The 18,104-nt window shown below is 44.1% G+C and overlaps 2 protein-coding genes across 2 annotated transcripts; one reads left to right on the top strand and one right to left on the bottom strand.

The window, feature by feature from the left end:
- Positions 1 to 248: 248 nt before the first annotated feature.
- LOC137915563 (hepcidin-like) lies at positions 249 to 780 on the top strand. Its single transcript, XM_068758764.1, has 3 exons — positions 249 to 358; positions 456 to 530; positions 650 to 780. The coding sequence occupies exons 1-3, from the start codon at positions 272 to 274 to the stop codon at positions 746 to 748; spliced, it is 261 nt and encodes an 86-aa protein (XP_068614865.1). The 5' UTR covers positions 249 to 271; the 3' UTR covers positions 749 to 780.
- Positions 781 to 2,828: 2,048 nt separating this feature from the next.
- Positions 2,829 to 3,305, bottom strand: LOC137915565 (hepcidin-like). The gene is made up of 3 exons (XM_068758766.1): positions 3,219 to 3,305; positions 3,047 to 3,121; positions 2,829 to 2,927 (listed from the first exon to the last, which is right to left on the bottom strand). The coding sequence occupies exons 1-3, from the start codon at positions 3,303 to 3,305 to the stop codon at positions 2,829 to 2,831; spliced, it is 261 nt and encodes an 86-aa protein (XP_068614867.1).
- Between the last annotated feature and the right edge of the window lie 14,799 nt (positions 3,306 to 18,104).

The following is an 18,104-nucleotide window of genomic DNA, read 5'->3' as shown; positions in this document are numbered from 1 at the left end:
TCTTGATTGATGTAACATTTAGCTATTAGATAAAAAGGTTGTACTTTGAATTGAGGAGGAAACAAACCGAGTTTGCATCATCGATTACTTTCCCATTCTCATTCCCAGCAGAGGCTTTTCCCCCCCAATGAGGCAACAGAAGTCCAGTCGGTATAAATACCAACACATTTGTCACATTCACACATCAGAGAGGAGAAGAAGTCAAAGGAGCTGACAGGAGTCACCAGAAGAGTCCGAGTAGCTCAGAACTAAAGCAGTCAAACCTCCAAACATGAGGACGTTCAGTGTTACAGTTGCTGTGGCCGTCATGCTGGTCTGTATTTGCATTCAGGAGAACTCTGCTGTTCCAGTCTCTGAAGTAAGAACTTCACCCAGAATCATTTCATTCGCTTTGAGGGTCTTGTCAAACTGTTAAATCCTGACTCCGACTATAAATGTTAACAATTCATCGACAGGTTCAGGAGCTGGAGGAGCCAATGAGCAACGACCATCCAGTTGCTGCACAAGAAATGTCAGACGACTCCTGGAAGGTATGTCCAATTCAATGAATGGACTGAGACAAATGTCTCAGGTCCATTGAAGGAGAGTCCATGAACAGAGGAAACTGATGATGCTGGAGATGAAATACTGTCCCTTGTCTTTTACACAGATGCCGTATAACAGACGGAAGCGTAACCCTGCTCGCTGCAAGTTTTGCTGCAACTGCTGCCCTAATATGAGTGGATGTGGAGTCTGCTGCAGGTTCTGAGGACTCCTGCACCAGCCTGGGATTTCAGCAACAACCACTAAATATTCATGTGTTAAATTAAGTTGTTAGTCTGCTTCAGTCAGTTTAAGATGTGAATCCTTGTAAATATCTGAAGTTGTTTAATGTATTTGCTCCAACTTTGCTTTCATTGAACTCCACTGAGAGGATCTTAGAGGAACAATTTATCATTTCAATAAATTTTGATTGGAGTGAAATTTCTTGTGTAATGTTTTACATACATACAAAAAAAAGCATCAAACATGAAAATGACTTCCAGAAACAGGTGCAATAATCCAGTGATGACTTTCAGTCATGGTGAAGTTGAAAAGCCAAAGCTGATTGGGAAGGTTAAGACGGGTGTGGAGCATTGGCCGCTGGTGATTGATCACCTCGCTTGTCAGTCAACCAGGAGGGAGGGCAGGGGGAACGTTGACATGCCAGGTCAGAGGACGGGACAAGCCTGGACCATGACATCTGACCTGTAAGTAAATGTTACATCTATCAAAAGATCAATACTACATGTACAACATCATTAAAAAGTGTTCTTTATGTCTTAGAACCTGTTATAAGTTGTTGACAGTTCAATATTCTACATCATCCGGATCGAATACTCTGACAAAACTGAGGTCAAAATAATAAGAATTTTCAACAATGTGCATCAATAAGTCTAAATCTATATGATTTTCTACCTTTTCACTCAAACATGATTAACGTTTCTGACAGTTTAAAACCAATCTAAAGACCAAGTAGAAATGAAAGTGATCAGTGTTTGCAATGAACTCTGAGTCAAGTCAAGGCCATTTATAATATCCTGGAAAGTCGGTCTTCCAACAATCTTGCCAAATAATGGAAAAACCCTAATTCATGTGAAATCTACGGAATATCAAAACGCTTTTGAATCAGGGACTGCCTGATGGAATAAATATCTGGCTAGTCATTGATTAAAAAAAGAACTTTTTGTTCTTATTGTAACAGAAAGTACTACTTTTACAATTTCATTCATTGGGACCTTCCGGCACAAAACTGTAAGACAGATACGGCCACATATAGCGACATATATTATCGTCATATCTATGGTGATACAGACAATACTTTAATGATTTTATCGTAGCTTTAATTTTCTTTTTGGAATTTGTCTACCAGATGAGAAATGCAGCTGCCACGTATGATTAATGCTTCTAAATTCAGCTGTTAAAACTCTGATTTGTATTTATTTCCTTTTCCGGGGTGTACCCCCACGGCCCACCTTTCGCACGGAGTCGCTTGGGATAGGCTCCAGCAGTTTTGTGACCCGCAAGGCAGATATTACTGCGTAGACGAGAAGATCGCAATCGTCTTGTCTGCAGGAAAATGGATCGACAATGGATGGGTAGAATGTAATAATTGGCTACATATAAACTGTTCCACATAATATTGTAAATCTCTCTTCATTCTTGACTCCAGTACAGGCTCTGAAAGTCCTGCTCATCATGTTCGGCACTCTGAAATGCTCACTAGTGTATCCTGCTGAGGACGCTGTCCCTCAAATAATCAATGGATTCTTGCCCAACCAGAGTACGAGTCTCTGAGATTGCACAACTTCTGTCCTACAGGATCTCATCCAGGACATTTGACTTCATGTTGTTTACTCAACACTGTATGAGTAAAATCAAGCAAGCAAAAATAAAAAAAGGCCGATATATTCAGTATATTGGAAATCACTGTAAGAGTATATAGTCAGAATGATTCACGGCTTTGACCTTTCGTTGACCTTATGTTGAACTTGCGTCGACAGATCCGGTTCCACAAGATTGTTGATGCATGTCAATGAAAATGAGACTGTTTTTATTACAAGATCAAAATAATATAAAAGAGCCCAAGACATTGAATTTCAGCAGAATTAAAGTTTATTGAACTGATAAGTTGTTTCTGTGAATATTCAAACAGCGGAACTCACTTGAAGTACTGTTTGACCACAATCTATTACTTGACATATTTACAAGGGTTCAGATCAAATAGTGAATAAAGCAGAACAGAAGTTTAATTTAACACATGAATATTTAGTGGTTGTTGCTGAAATCCCAGGCTGGTGCAGGAGTCCTCAGAACCTGCAGCAGACTCCACATCCACTCATATTAGGGCAGCAGTTGCAGCAAAACCTGCAGGCAGCAGGGTTACGCTTCCGTCTGTTATACGGCATCTGTGTAAAAGACAAGGGACAGTATTTCATCTCCAGCATCATCACTATCCTCTGTTCATGGACTCTCCTTCAATGGACCTGAGACATTTGTCTCAGTCCATTCATCGAATTGGACATACCTTCCAGGAGTCGTCTGACATTTCTTGTGCAGCAACTGGATGGTCGTTGCTCATTGGCTCCTCCAGCTCCTGAACCTGTCAATGAATTGTTAACATTTATAGTCGGAGTCAGGATTTAACAGTTTGACAAGACCCTCAAAGCGAATGAAATGATTCTGAGTGAAGTTCTTACTTCATAGACTGGAACAGCAGAGTTCTCCTGAATGCAAATACAGACCAGCATGACGGCCACAGCAACTGTAACACTGAACGTCCTCATGTTTGGAGGTTTGACTGCTTTAGTTCTGAGCTCCTCGGACTCTTCTGGTGACTCCTGTCAGCTCCTTTGACTTCTTCTCCTGTCTGATGGGTGAATATGACAAATGTGTTGGTATTTATACCGACTGGACTTCTGTTGCCTCATTGGGGGGAAAAGCCTCTGCTGGGAATGAGAATGGGAAAGTCATCATCTCATCTTGTAGACAAATTTCATAAAAAAAATGAAAGCGACAATAAAATCATTAAAGTATTGTCTGTATCACCATAGATATGACAATAATATATGTCGCTATATGTAGCCATACCATTCCGCAACCGACAGCAACATTTGTTTTCACCTTAATATGGGGAACCTCCAAATGATTAAACACACATCCATATGTAGGGGCCTGGAACATGAGTAGAAAGGGTTATAGGGTGAAGGCACCGCCACAGTTGGCATGACTGGGGCTGTTTTGGGGGGGGGGGGGGGGGGGTCTTGCTCAATGGCACCTTAGCAGTGCCCTGGAGGCAGTAAACTCTCCAGCAACCAGTCCACACTGTATTTTTGTCTGGGCCAGTGACCCTCTGGCTCCCAGCTCAGGTCCCAACCCACTGAGCCACTGCTGCCCCCAAATATAAAGTCATATGGAAGCATGGACAGAAGCGTAGCCCTGCTTCTTTGCCAGTTTTGCTACAACTGCTGTCCTGATATGCGAGGCTGTGGTTTCTGCTGTCCATTCTGAGGATTCCCCTACCAGTCCAAAATGGCTCATAAATACTGAAGAGTGTTGATCGATTTGGGGAGGCTGCAGTTGTCATATTAGCAGGCACACACGAGGCGAAGCTCAATATCAGCAGATCAATTATTAGATGCAAAAAAGCATTTAAACCTTTCTAATAAATCTAAGAACAAGTTTGTGTTTCTGTATCATAATGATCAGATGTCAACTGTTCATATTAAATTACATATTTGAAGTCGATCCAATTAACCTGCATATGTGCAGTCATGGGTTCACATTTTTAACTTTCAAACAACTATTTTTCTGCTATGGCATCGGACCAGTAATCGTGTACGGTAGCCGCAAGGTTTTTCACGAAATCCCTGCAGGATTGACATTAGCTAGTTCATGGATCAATTTAAAAAAAGAAAGTACCATCGGTGAAAATGGATTTAGTCCCGCAGTAAGGCGTTACATTTAATCCCTACCTCTCCATGCACGGTAGTCAATGGAAGCTAGACGTTTTGATGGAATGCTGGGAGCTGTGCCAAAGCATGTGTAACACAGGAAGAATAGAAGACCGTTGTAATTAGTCCAATAAATGTTTTCACTTCAACGTATTTGAAACAAAGCAGGTCTTATTATAGCCTGCGTGGGTTTTTATTGTGAGGGCTTGTAAGTGGCTTCTGCATGGAGTCAAAGGCCACTGCATTTCCGGATGGTGAAACCATTTAAATGGGGCCATTTCCACTCCATACATGTGTCCAGCTTCATCTGAGTGAAACTGCTTCTCTCGCTCCAAATATGAGGATGGAATGAACGGATTGCTCCCTTTCTTTTTATTATTTTCCTGCCATGTTGATGAAATATAGAAATAACCACTGCGAAGGCACACTGTTTTGAATTAGGCCACATGCTAAGGGTTGAATGCTTACAACTAGGACAGCACAGTGGCTGTGGGTCGCGCTGTGGCCTCACAGCAAGAAGGTTCTGGGCAGATTGTATCAGTCAATATGCAACGTTTCTCACAGTCATGTGCAATCGGGGTCTTTCCTCTGACTTAACAACTGGGCCAAAAGGGCAAATAGAAATTGTTTGTATAGAAATGCAAACAACTCTCAGGCGTAAGATCCATTTTTTATTTAGATTCCAACATTGGAGCAATACCTGTTCCAAATAATGACTTCTTTGATCGTTGCTGAATCTGGTTCTTCCCAAGACTCAGTTCTGTTAGGAAATACAATAAGGCTCCGAGAGACTTGAACAAACAATCACAATCATCTCAACAATAAATTGGATGGATGGACCAACAGATGGATGGATGGATGCTCACAGTGCAGTAAAATGGTGACATGGCACTGATGGTTGAGGAATTTCTCTTGTCAAATGAAACTATTATGTGTTAATACGGGCTGCGGTAGGAGCGGCATCCGGCGTAAAACTTTGCCAGAAATAAGCATGCACTCGACTCGAAGGTCTATTTGCTGTGGCGACCCCTGACGGGACAAGAGGAACGAGACGGTAGCGGACTGCCACACTCTCATTCATGAGCAGTTAGCTTACATGCATGGAGCAACGTTTTGCAACCTGTAATATCTGAAAATCCATAGATGCTCGTGATCCTCAGGCTCTAACATTACCGGGCTGGGCGCTCGGGCCCCTGTCATAGATGTGGCTTTATAAAGGGTGTCTGTGGAGGGTGGCAGGAGGGGGGCAGAAAGTGACAGACAGGGGGTCAGGCACATTCACCAACTGGGTGTTGGCCTGCCAAAATTGCTGCCATATGAATTGCCTTGTGATAAAAGGAAATCGAGCGACAGAAGAGTAGACGGCGGTTGCTAGGTCATCTGGACAGGTCGGTGTGTAAGTAGAATGGTGAACATGGATGTAGAACATGAGGTGGGACGACCGGGTTCGGGTTGTTCAATATTGCATTGGTGAGTGATAAGGGAAGGACTTTGGTGGGTTGAAGGCATGGTTCGCTCTGTGCTCACGGCTACAAAGCATCCAGTCAAAGGGCTTCCACTGGCCTCTAATTAGGTGTCCTGTGTCGGTTAATTAAGCCACACGATAGTCGGTCAGACTCAACAGGAGGTGGTATATTTAGCCGGCTCGTGAGGCCCGGCGCGGTGGTTTTTTTGAGGTGACAGAGCTGTCTGTTGCGGCCTGCTCGGTCGCAGCCTGTCACGCCTGTAAAAATGTTTGTGAAGTAAAGAAACCAAAGAGCTGTGGTGTTGTGCCAAAAAAAAAAAAAAATGGTGTCGCGCTCACTGTTGGCCACTTAATGACAGAGCAACACATAAGCTGCAGCAGTTGTGTAGGATGCCAGTCTGCTGTGGAGCCCCCCCCCCCCCCCCCCTTTGGGTGGTAAAGAAACTTCCTTTATTCTTTTATCAAGCGCTGCAGCAGCAACGTAATCACGTGTGGGGGGCACACGTATATTTCTGCAGAGCCCATCTTCCTGATTTAACATACCGGGTCTGTAATTAACATGGAATCTTAATTGGAAAGTTAATCAAATCCGTATAACGTTCAAAGCAGGCTCGTAAAGAGCTGCCCTCTCTACAAACTACGGCTGTATAGGACATCATCGGAGACATTGGCAAGGGAAACGCTTCGTCTTGCCGCCACCCAGGAGCCTTCGGTAAGCAAAACGGCCTTTTTAACACTGCATCCCATCCGGTTTTCATAACACTAACTATTCCAAGGCAGGCAAAAATGAGGCTCACTGCAAATCACTCCTGTTTTATCCATGTTGCTTTACACCCTGCTTTTATAGCGAAACGTGGCAAGCATTACACAGATGAGGGACTAATGATATATTTTCTCAGCTGGAACGTGGGCATTGTACCACGGGCCCAGAACGGTGTGCAGTCTCAGTAAATTAGCGTGCACCATTAAGCGAAATGTGAACAGTGTGCCAGAGCCGGGCCGGCCTGGGACTCTTACTGCACGGCTGAAGGGAAATATATTAGGAGATATTGAACTTTTGAGGAATGGAAGGCCACTGTCAGCAAGACGTCACAAAATCAGTCTGAAAGCCCAGACTTTCACCCTCTGATGGCTCGGAAATATCCATTTTAAAGCGAATTTGACCAGACATCGTCTTTCCTCCCATGGAAACTCCACTGACATGTCCTGGTGTGAGGAGACACCCTCAGTGGCTTTTAACAGAAGGTTGGAGTGGAGTGGAGTCCTCTGTGAAAGTTCACTTCAAATCCTCATTGTGTGAGCTCCTCTACCTTCAACATATTGCATATCCGCTATTGTTGGTATCTGCTTGTTTGTTTTAATCCATACTCAAAGGTCATAAATGTTGAAAGTTGCTGCTTTGTTTTTGAAAACCAACTGATCTCTGATCTGTCATAGTCTCAGGAAACAAGTGGACAGTGTCTTCATTGAGGAGCTGGATCTGCAAATAAACACATTTTTAGTTTCGTTTTAATGAGCACAGGAGTCCATGTTGCCTTTCTAATACCACCAATGTGCAGCTGCAGAGTTGAGATTGCTGGAAATTACAGACGACCTCATGCCCACATTTTCTTTGAATTACTGCTGATTGTATCAGTCAATATGCAACGTTTCTCACAGTCTTGTGCAATGTGCAAGGGGGTCTTTCCTCTGACTTAAAAACTAGGCCAAAAAGGCAAATAGAAATTGTTTGTATAGAAATGCAAACAGCTTTTAGGTGTAAGCACAATTTTCTTTTAGATTCCAACATTGGAGCAATATCTGTTCCAAATAATGGCTTCTTTGATCGTTGCTGAATCTGGTTGTTCCCAAGACTCGTTCAATTAGGAAATGCAATAAGGCTCACAGAGACTTGAACGCCACATTAGTTAACTTAAATTTAAATGTTTAAGAGGGCCACATTACCTGTTTTTTATGATTTTAATTATAATGGGGACTTATTTAAAACATATGGATGCAGTAATATGCAGCAGCTGCACAGCTCTGCCTCTGGGCATTCTTTGTTCGGCTACAAGGAAGGGGAAAAAAGGGGAAAAGGAAAAGAAAAACTTCCACATGCTAACATTTACACAGTGATTTTTTTAATTGCACTCTACATTTTAATTTTCCCTGGACTCATGCTTTTTAAAGTAGGACTGGAGGTATTTTTTTACTGAAGCCCTGCCTTGTTCCGGACCATTTTCCTGATTGCTACAGCCTTGTAGCCTGGCTCTTTCCTATACCTGACAGCCTGCGTTATTCCTTTCATTTGCTATGACAAACATGCCAAACAGCATTTAGACTTGGAGAAGCAAAGGAACACACTGGCCGGGTGAGCTTCCGCCGCGACCCGTCTTCAAAGGATTGCGAGAAATTAACGTTCCTCGGCCTTAACCTGAAAATGCAGATGGCCTAATAGATACGCGTTTCTTCTTAAAGGGAAGAAGAATGTTGAACGGATCCTAATCTGCATGGCCAGAGGGCAGGCATAATCTCTTCCAGTCATAATAAAGCATCTGTCAAACTCGTGAAAACAGACTCAGATCTGATGAGCACCTTTTAAATTTGAGACTTACTGACATCTCAGCTGCTCTGATGTTGCAGAGGAAGGACACATGGTGCATTGCGCCCATAACACTCAATCCAAATGTCTCCGAGTTTAATTTCCTCATAGCGAGATCTGAAAACGTTTCTTCATTCGCCCTTCATTTGATCTGAGCCCAGATCAGCAGTGAAAGAGTCACACGTGCAAATTTAATAAAAAAAAAAACCCAAAATGCAATATAATTTAAATTACAGTAAATTAATTGTTTTTAACTGCTGATTTGTTTGGTTAAAACGCCTCTACGTAAATATATAATTGTTTTTAATGCAGATTTCTATTTCCTCAATCAGGGCTTGCTTTAAAAAGACATTGTGATGCAATTACCAATGACCTGGGGAAACGTGTATTCTGTAATCTTAAAATTGAATAACCTGATTACTTTCTGCTACTTTTTGGATTAGTTTATATTATATAATAAATACAAGACAAAATAAATGTCAATTAAATGACTCATCTTCAACACAGCTTTGTAAAATAACAGAATAATGTAACATGGGGTGAATTGTTTTTATCATTTGCTTTTGTCTGTTTGGAGTTTTTCAAAATGTGCTTTTTTTTGTGATAGCACATTCAACCAGTAGCCTTGAAAGATTATCATTGAAAGTTTACAAAATTAGCAGGAAAAAAAAACTCTGTTTTTGCAACATTAATCTGATTACCTCTTTAATTCTGGATGTAACAGATTATGATCTCAATGGAATTAGCTAGTCGTGTTCATATAACAGCATTTTCTATTTTCTAACTTTCAGCCATTTGAATGGAAACACTGCTTGCATTCTGGGTTCATGAGTGCACCATCATTGGAAAGCCAACCTGTTAATGTGGACTGCTGTGCTCTCGGCATTTGTTGACTTAAAGGGTGTAAACACTCAGACCACTCGGAGTGGATGCTGTTTTTCTGAGGAAGCGGCCGCTCAGAATAAAAGAGGAACACTTCACTAGAGGGGTAAATGGAAAAGTGAGTGTTTATGATCCCAATTACCACCTTTGCTTTATTGCCTGCTTTAATCATAGCCATATCCTCTCTCTCAGTCAACACTACAAAGCTATGCCACTGCAACGCCGCACACATGCACACGTCCACGCACAAATAAACTTGAGCTGGGCTCAAGCAGTTCAAGTTGCTTCCACCGAGAAAGGAAGACAACTTTGCAACATTTTTTACAGCTTGCATGTCTTTGGGTAACTGAGGTTTCTCATCAAATATGACAAGGTCCTTTGCTGACTGGAAATCACCTGGACTCATCGACTGGACCGTATCAACGTGCCGCATTCCTCCCTCTGAAGACAGTACCGGGTAATAGTTTTATTTTTTAAAGCTTTTAGTTCTACTCTACGGTTAAATAACCTGTGGCACAAAACCGTTCACCATGACGATCATCATTATAGTTAATCACCATTCATTTCCAGTTTCACAAAAGCCCACAAGATCAAACACGGTAGTATTTTTGAGCCTGTTCCGATGGCATGGTCTGAACAGCAGTTTGGAGTAATTGAAACAATGTGCAGCGTATCTACACACAGTTGCTGAACCATCACCACTGTATGCAGATATCATGATAATGATGTGAGCTTGTGTGTGTTTCCCCCCCCTCTTTGTTATCGACACATTAACTGCCAGTTCTGCAGCACTCCGTCACCCCCATCTTGTGGCCGTGGCAGGTAAACCCACTCAGAGGGAGCCAGACTGCCAGCCAGTAAATTCAATCCCAGAGCAGTGGAATCTGTGGAAAAACAACAGTGTTTCCCCAAAGCCTTCGCAAATAAATCAACAAGCGGCAACAGTCTTCACTGAAATGTTGGCTGCAGTCGGACTCTGAGGTCACGTCAGACCTGACAGTTTGCGGCAGGGAGCCGCTGGGACACAACAAGAACCAGGCTGCCCCAGTCACTTAAAGCCTCCACAATACATTACCCAAAGACTCTCCCCGATATTATGGCCAACATCTGATTTGTGGTCTTTCGTCTGTGAGACAGTGATTCCTGATTTGATACATCCTCAGTGTTTAGAAATGTTTCTCGTTTGACTTCCTCTTCCATTGCATGTTGTGCAGGCCAGCGTTCAGGGCTGGACAGCTCTACGGGCGCGATGCGACAGTTCAAACGCACTGTGGTTCATTAACGACATCCTGTTGGTTTCCACGGGGGGAACAGGATTCCGAAGCAGCTTGCCGTTTGTCCCAGCCTCCCCTCTTTACCCACACTGGCCAGACCACATCAGCTCTGAAGCTGGAATCACAGGATGACCGCGGTGAACCATGCACACAGTATCATTTCCATTCGCCATTTCTTTCCCGCTCAGCGTTCAGCAGATGCTACAGTCTGAAGCGCTGCCCCAGGATTGCCTGTGAACTACGCAGGCGCTCTGTGACGTTTCATCTCACGTTTTGCGGTGGCTCGACCATCGCAGAAACTTTAAGCACCCGTGAATCAAAACCTGCCTGTACTTAACACAATGCTGAATTTTATTTAACGGGACGTATTGCATTCAAAGTGAATGTAATAAAAGGGAAGAACCGCTGGCTGTAACTAATGGTGTTCAGTCAGTGGAAACATGCATTCAAGGCACTAAAAGGAGCGTTTTGGTTACAATAAGTCATGTTGTAATGAGCTGAAGGAGTCACCACCTCGGTTGACTCATAGGATGAAAGCTGATAGTTGAGGCTGGATCAGAAATTACTGGGTTCAGAGAGGAAACACAGAGAAACAAAGAGAGGTCGGGAGGATCGGCAGCATCAACCGGCCTCATTGTGGACAGTTAGCTTTTAGGTTGTCACAGCTGTTGTGACAATAAACCTCTGTGAAGTTTTTTATATATATCCATCAAAATCCATCATTTTACCAATCCTTTCTTTGGTTTGAAACATGTCACCAGTCATCAGCCGTTGCCACCAGTGTCTGGACTCTACTGGGGGGGTGTACATCTTGTTGAACATCAGGTCAGATTCCTTTAGATTACAGACCGACTGAAGCGTCCGAGAGCCATAGACTTTCTGACAGATCGGTTATCCGATACTGCAACAAACAATCATCTTTAATTCACGCCGACATTATTCCTGAAATAAAACCCAATAGAGTTTGCCTTTCTACTGGCATGTTGACGTAGTGGTTAGCGCTGTTGCCTCACAGCAAGAAGGTGCGAGGTTCAAATCCTATCTGTGCGGAGTTTGTATGTTCTCCCCGTGTCCGCGTGGGTTTTTTCTGGGTTCTCCGGTTTCCTCCAACCTCCAGAAACATGCAGCTCAGGTGAATCGATGGCTCCAAATTATCCGTAGTGTATGAGCGTGTGCGTGAGTGCTTGTCCGTCCCTGTGTGGCGCCGCAATGTGCTGGCGACTCGTCTGAGGTGTACCCCCGCCTCTTGCCCATAGTAATCTGGGATTGGTTCCAGCAACCCCCGTGACTCGCAAACAGGAAAAGCGGCAAGAAAGTGGACCGATGGATGCCTCCTGAAATAAATATCTACTCTCTGGTGGACGACTACCCCATTATACTCATGGTCAGTAACTTTGTGTGTTGTGCAGGTAGCGCAGTGGGTTAAGTGTCAGCAGTGGCTCAGTTAGTTGCGCCTTGGTTTGAGAACCGGAGAGAGCAAACTGTTCAAGTCCCAGCTCAGATGGAATGAGGAGTGTGTGCTGGTGGCTGGCTGGGCCAGTCTACCCTCAGAACACCACTGAGCTACCCTTGAGCAAGGCACCGCCACCCCCCAACTGCTCCTGGTGCACCGTTCATGGCGGCGGCTTCACCCTATGCCTCTCTCCGCATGCTACGGGGTCCATATACACATTTGCATGATTGTGTGATTGTTTCGAGGGGTCCCTTGTGTAGGGTATAAACAAAACCTCGTTGCAGTGTTTGTACTATGGTTAACGTCTCAATAATAATAACAGTAATAATAAAAAAGCTTTCTTTCTATCTTCTTAATTTTATTTAAGTGCCAAAGGTTCCAGGTTGGTGACTGAAAAGTCCAAGAAGCAAGGAAGTATGATTTACTTGTTGTGTTTTGTGTTTCATTTATTATTTATGTGTGAAAATAAAGACTGTCACCTGACCTTGCTGCCGTAAAAGTACACAGAACCCACAAGAGTGGTGGCGGGGAGCTGTAACAAATATGAAGGTGAAATGCATTCAAAGCCAACACTTATTGAATTCATATTGAATTCTTTCATTTCTGTTTGACTCTTCTAAACGTGGGCTTATCTTGACAGTCAATGTCTCTGTTCAAATGCAAAAAGCATGGTGCATCCTTTTTAGGGTTGCCCTTTGTAACATCAGTAATCAGTAGTATAATTCTAGTTATTGGTTTTGAATTTCAGTGATGACATCACACCTACAATCGCCCAACAGATCGGTTAAGATGCATTTCCTTTAAGTTCTGTGTGAGAAACTCTGGGAGCAGTGCATACATGGGTGCAGTTAAACATCTAGAATGAGTTGGTGTTCATGCATGCATGCGTGTGTGTGTGTGTGTGTGTGTGTGTACGAGTGGGCTGCAATACAGTAGCTGTGTACCCGGGGCTCTCATCCAAACAGCTGGTACCCATCTGTTTCGTCTTCCACCCCTGCGGCCTGCGGCTCAGGGAGTGAGGTGCACTGGCATGCGGCGTCTGGGTCTGGACCGGTGGTGTGGAGGTATACACTAAGTGTGTGTGTGTGTGTTTGAATGTGGTTTGTGCTGAGCAACTGTTCCAGTGTGTATATGTGGTTTCGCACTTGACGTGTATGTGTGTGTGGAGGGGGGGTGGAATCATTTCTGTATGACCATTTGTGTGGATTATGCATGTTTGTGTGTGCATCTGGCCAGCGCTGCCTCCAACATGCCTGTGTGATGTGACTATGTGTGAGCGTGTTTGGCGGTTTGTAATAATCACATTATATTTCCACTTTAATATTGAGGATACACAGTCATACGTTACAGCGAGCATATCCTCAAGCTTTCTGCTGCCCTGATACTGCCTGCGTAAACTCTCCCATGATGCAGTCTGCTCCAAAAGGCCCTCCTTGCCAGGTGGCATTCAGCTTTTCCATTTATTGTTTATGTAAATCATATATACGAGAATTTACCAATTGCTTCAGCTTTCCAGATTTCCATCATTACTTTATGGCTTTATTGGTGTGATCTCTTTCTGAAAATATGTAACTTCCATCACACAAACAGATTAAAATAAAATAAAAATATGATCCTCATGATGTTTAAAACAGAGAGGCTCACAGTGGCCGAGGTGGTGTTTGGGTAAGGAAGTAGATTCCTGCAGAATGTTAACAGAATGAATTTTATTGATGTGGTGACTGATACCTCTGAGGCCTCGTTGATTTAGCATTCTTTCTTCCAAATGGTTTAATAAAACTGTTCTCACGAGGATACTGGTCAAATATTCTATGACCTATGAGCTTAATTCCACTTTCAGTAGGATTTAAGGTAATTTCCCCTTCCACTAGAGGGCGGTGTTGGACTTGTAATGCTCTCTGGCCGCTGTAGGTGAAAGCATGTTTTCACCTTTAACTCCCACCTCCGGGAGAACTTCTCCCAGATCCCGGAGGAGGCTGGGGACATGATGTCCGAGTGGACCATGATCTCCACCTCCATTATTGAAGCTGCTGCTCTGAGCTTTGGTCAAAGGGTCTCCGGCGCCTGGCGCTGCCAAAAAAGGAGTCTTATCGAGCCAGCTTGTCTTGTGGGACTCCGGAGGCAGCTTACAGGTACCGGCAGGCCAAGCGTACATTGGCAAAAACCCGGGCCTGGGAAGAGCTCGGAGAGGCCATGGAAGAGAACTATCGGGCGGCCTCGAATAAATTTTGGCAAACCGTCCGGTGCCTCAGGAGGGGAAGCCATTACATGAAAGGATTTTGCCTTTTAAAGGCAGCATTACAGGGAAAAGGTAAAAGGAAAGAAGTTTAATTATAACAACATTTACTTTAATTATATAATTTGGACAAGTTCGGAGGGCCGGATCACAAAGCCCAAAGGGACGTAGAGTTTGCCCACCTGGTATAGACCCTGTGTCCATGTCCCATGCTGTTTTACACACAATTTTACATATGTGTGTGTAAAATTGTAAAATATATGTAAAAGTGATTCGGGGCACGGTGAGAACTGAACTCACGACGCCTGGTTTACAAGACCAGCCCTCTAACCACTGAGCTATGAGACCGTACTTCGCTCAGGTGGGGAGTTTTACCTTTACAGCCAGACAACAGATGACAAATGCAGACGCTTGATTAGGCTGATATTTAATTCATAACAGCTGTTACATGACTAAGCTCTTCATCAAACAATAGAGCAGTCTCAGGCGAGTTGCTCTCTGCGGTCTTTAAACTGAAGATTTCTGAGTGTGTGTGAGTCAAGATCCTCCTGAAAAGAACAGAGAGCATCTATTCATCACTAAAATGTACTTGTTGTTTCTTTTACTAGAACCATTTCTTTATGCTCATTGTACAAGGCCTCAGTGAGCCCGTACTGCTGGCCCCATTAAGCGTTTTAATAAAGACACCATGCTGAAATCGCCTATAAATTAGTGACTTGTTGAAATCATGCTTGCAGACTCATCTTTGCCTCATTCGTGAACACATGAACACATGAACACACGTGAACATAGAACACATGTCCTTTCCAGGTCACTGAATCGCTGCTGCATGTGCTGTACTCAGCTGTACACATCTGTCTGTGAAGGAATAGTGACACATTTGTCACTGACAAGATAATTGAGTTGCCCCTGACAACCAGAGGTGAGTGGACACACTTGCGATTGTCTTTGGAGAAACATGTATCCCCAAAGCAAACATGTGTTTGCATCTATATAGCAATTCAAAACTTGTTTCCATTGTTATTAGCGTTGATTTGAGTGTTTTAAATGAGACGGCCAGAACGGATCATTGTTTTTCAGTTATTTTATATGGGAAAAATTGATTTGACATACGAGCGATTTGAGTTACGAGCTCTGTCCAGGACCAAATTACATAAAAGGTATTACAAAGGCTGCTTACAGAAAGTTGGATTTGAACTCGTGACCTTCTTGCGGTGAGGCAACAGCGCTACCCACTGCTGCCCAATGGGTAGAATCTGTAAAGTAAATTATATTATTTTTTACATAAAGTATCTAATCAGTTAAACAATTTAATAGGAATCTTACCGTGAGCCCTTGCAATATACAGTACATTAAGAGATCAAGCCGACACAGTAAATGCTGGTTCATCAGTGCCTGCCGTGCCCGTGTGGAGCAACACTTGAGTTTCCCACTGATCTCATTAATAATGATTTCCAAAATTAGCATCAAAAGCCACATTTCCCTTTGCTCATAGGATCCCCTGGGCCATTGTGTGTATCTTTAACGCTATTCAATCACTTTTCTCTTGATCCAAACTACAGCAGACCATAATAAAAGCCCAGTTTCTTCAACTCTCCGGTCTGCAGTCCGGGACGAGCAGGCAAACTAATCGAACAGTGAGCAGCTTTTCACCGCACCGCTGGAGCAGGGGCGGGCAAAGTTTTTGACTCACGGGGCAGAATGGGTTCGAAAACGTGACAGAGGGGCCGGGCCAGGAGCAGATGGGTGGAGTGTTTGTGCAAATTAATACAAATGACCGGTGTATAATAATATAGTATTAATACTATTGCCACAGGTAGCAATACAGGAGAAAGGTAAAGGTAAATGAAGGAGGTTTCATTATAATAACATTTAATTTAATAATATAATTTAGACAAGGGGCGGCTCGGTGGCGCAGTGGTAAGCACTGTTGAGATGGTCGCAGGTTCGTCTCCAGCTTGTGGCCATTCTGTGTGGAGTTTGCATGTTCTCCCCGTGTCTGCGTGGGTTCTCTCCGGGTTCTCCGGCTTCCTCCCGCCTCCAAAGACATGCAACCCAGGCTGATTGGTGACAATAAATTGTCCGTAGGTGTGAGTGTGTGTGTGGCTGGTTGTCTGTCTCTGTGTTGCCCTGCGATGAACTGGCGGCTTGTCCAGGGTGTCCCCTGCCTCTCGCCCATTGACTGCTGGGATTGGCTCCAGCTTGGCCCGTGACCCGATAGCGGAATAAGCGGTGAGAAAATGAAATGTAAAAAATGGAAAAATGAAATTTAGACAAGTTTGGTGGGCCGGATTAAGAAGCCCACGGGACCGCACGTGGCCCGCGGGCCGTAGTTTGCCCAATTCAAGTCCTTAAGTAAATATTTAAAAACATCCTTCCTGGACCTAATAATAATTAAAAACACCTGGCAATTAATTGCACTTAATTGCTGTGGATCGGCGCAGAGGTCCTGGGGGGCGGCCGGTGTGCACCCCCCCACGTCCATCCCCTATGCATCTGGAGGAGAGGAGTGCTGGAGGACGAAAAGGAACGAACAGGTCAGCAGGAGCATCTCGGTTGGCTGCGGTTTCTGCGGTTTCTGCGGGGCTGGCGCTCCCCGCAGCCTCCCCGCAGCCTCCCCGCAGCCTCCCCGCAGCCCTGCCTTCCGTAATAGGAGTGGCTATACCAGCATTACCGGCGCACTCGTGCCAAACGCGCTGTCACACGCGCAGTCGCCTGTTTCTGGTTGGATCGCCTGCAGGACACGGACTTGGTGCACGGACTTGGCGCACCGGCTCCCGCATTCTTGGCTGTTTGACAGGGTTTCACGCACCGATCCGGCGCCGCAGCGAGGTGAGACAGCACGTTATCCGCTGCGTGCGCGCGCGTTCCGGTGTACAGGTGAAGGAGAACCGGCCGGTCTGACGCCAACTTACCTCAGCGAGTCATCCCGACGTTTCTATTTTCTATTGTGCGCGTTCGGGGTGAGTTTGTTGGAGTCGCCTCAGGTCTGCAGGGACTGCGGGCTCCAAAGGTGCACAGAGAAACGTTGCAGAATAAAATGCACCGCAGGGCAGCGTAAATGAACCCAATGAGGTCATGAAGTTTAATCATGCTATGCGTTTGCAGTTCACCCTCGTGTAGATAATATACATTTATGCTAGTGTCAACACAAGACAGCTGTTTACTGTCGCATGGAGTGCTGGGTGAGTTCAGGGCCTACAGCCCTGCTCATGATGACGTCTCTGACTGACTAACTTTTAGATTTTACTGTCATCTAATGCTGCTCGTTCGTTTCTGTTCAGTTTATAAGACGCTCCTGATGGGATGGGCAAATTCTCTCGCATGAAAATTCTCAAAGTCCATGTAGTGCGATGAGATCAAAGAACAGTGGGAGTCTGTTGATGTGCGTGTTTGTAGTGTTTGATAATGTTTGCTGCAGCATGCACACGTCTGAAGGGTCTGTCTGTCTTGATAATCCTGATTCCTGATAATCTTGATAATATATAATCCATATAACAACAAGGTCCAGGATGTTTTTAATTATTTACTTAAGGACTGGAATCTAAAAGTCAGACTTATTTAGTGGCATTCAATTTGGTGTGGGTCCAAATCTGGTTTTAAATGCTTCGTTGAATTTACCAAAGCTTAACTGGTGGTTTAAGGGCTGTGAGTTTGCTTTTAGACAATGATTGCATCAATAAATGGAAACAGTTGGGTTTGTGATGAAATCCTCTCCCTGCGAACATTTGCATGTACAGA

The sequence above is a fragment of the Brachionichthys hirsutus genome, unplaced genomic scaffold (genome assembly GCF_040956055.1).
Source record: "Brachionichthys hirsutus isolate HB-005 unplaced genomic scaffold, CSIRO-AGI_Bhir_v1 contig_471, whole genome shotgun sequence".
In the NCBI taxonomy this organism is placed as follows: domain Eukaryota; kingdom Metazoa; phylum Chordata; class Actinopteri; order Lophiiformes; family Brachionichthyidae; genus Brachionichthys; species Brachionichthys hirsutus.
The sequence above is the reverse complement of the archived record's forward strand: the minus strand, read 5'-3'. Positions and strand labels throughout refer to the sequence as shown.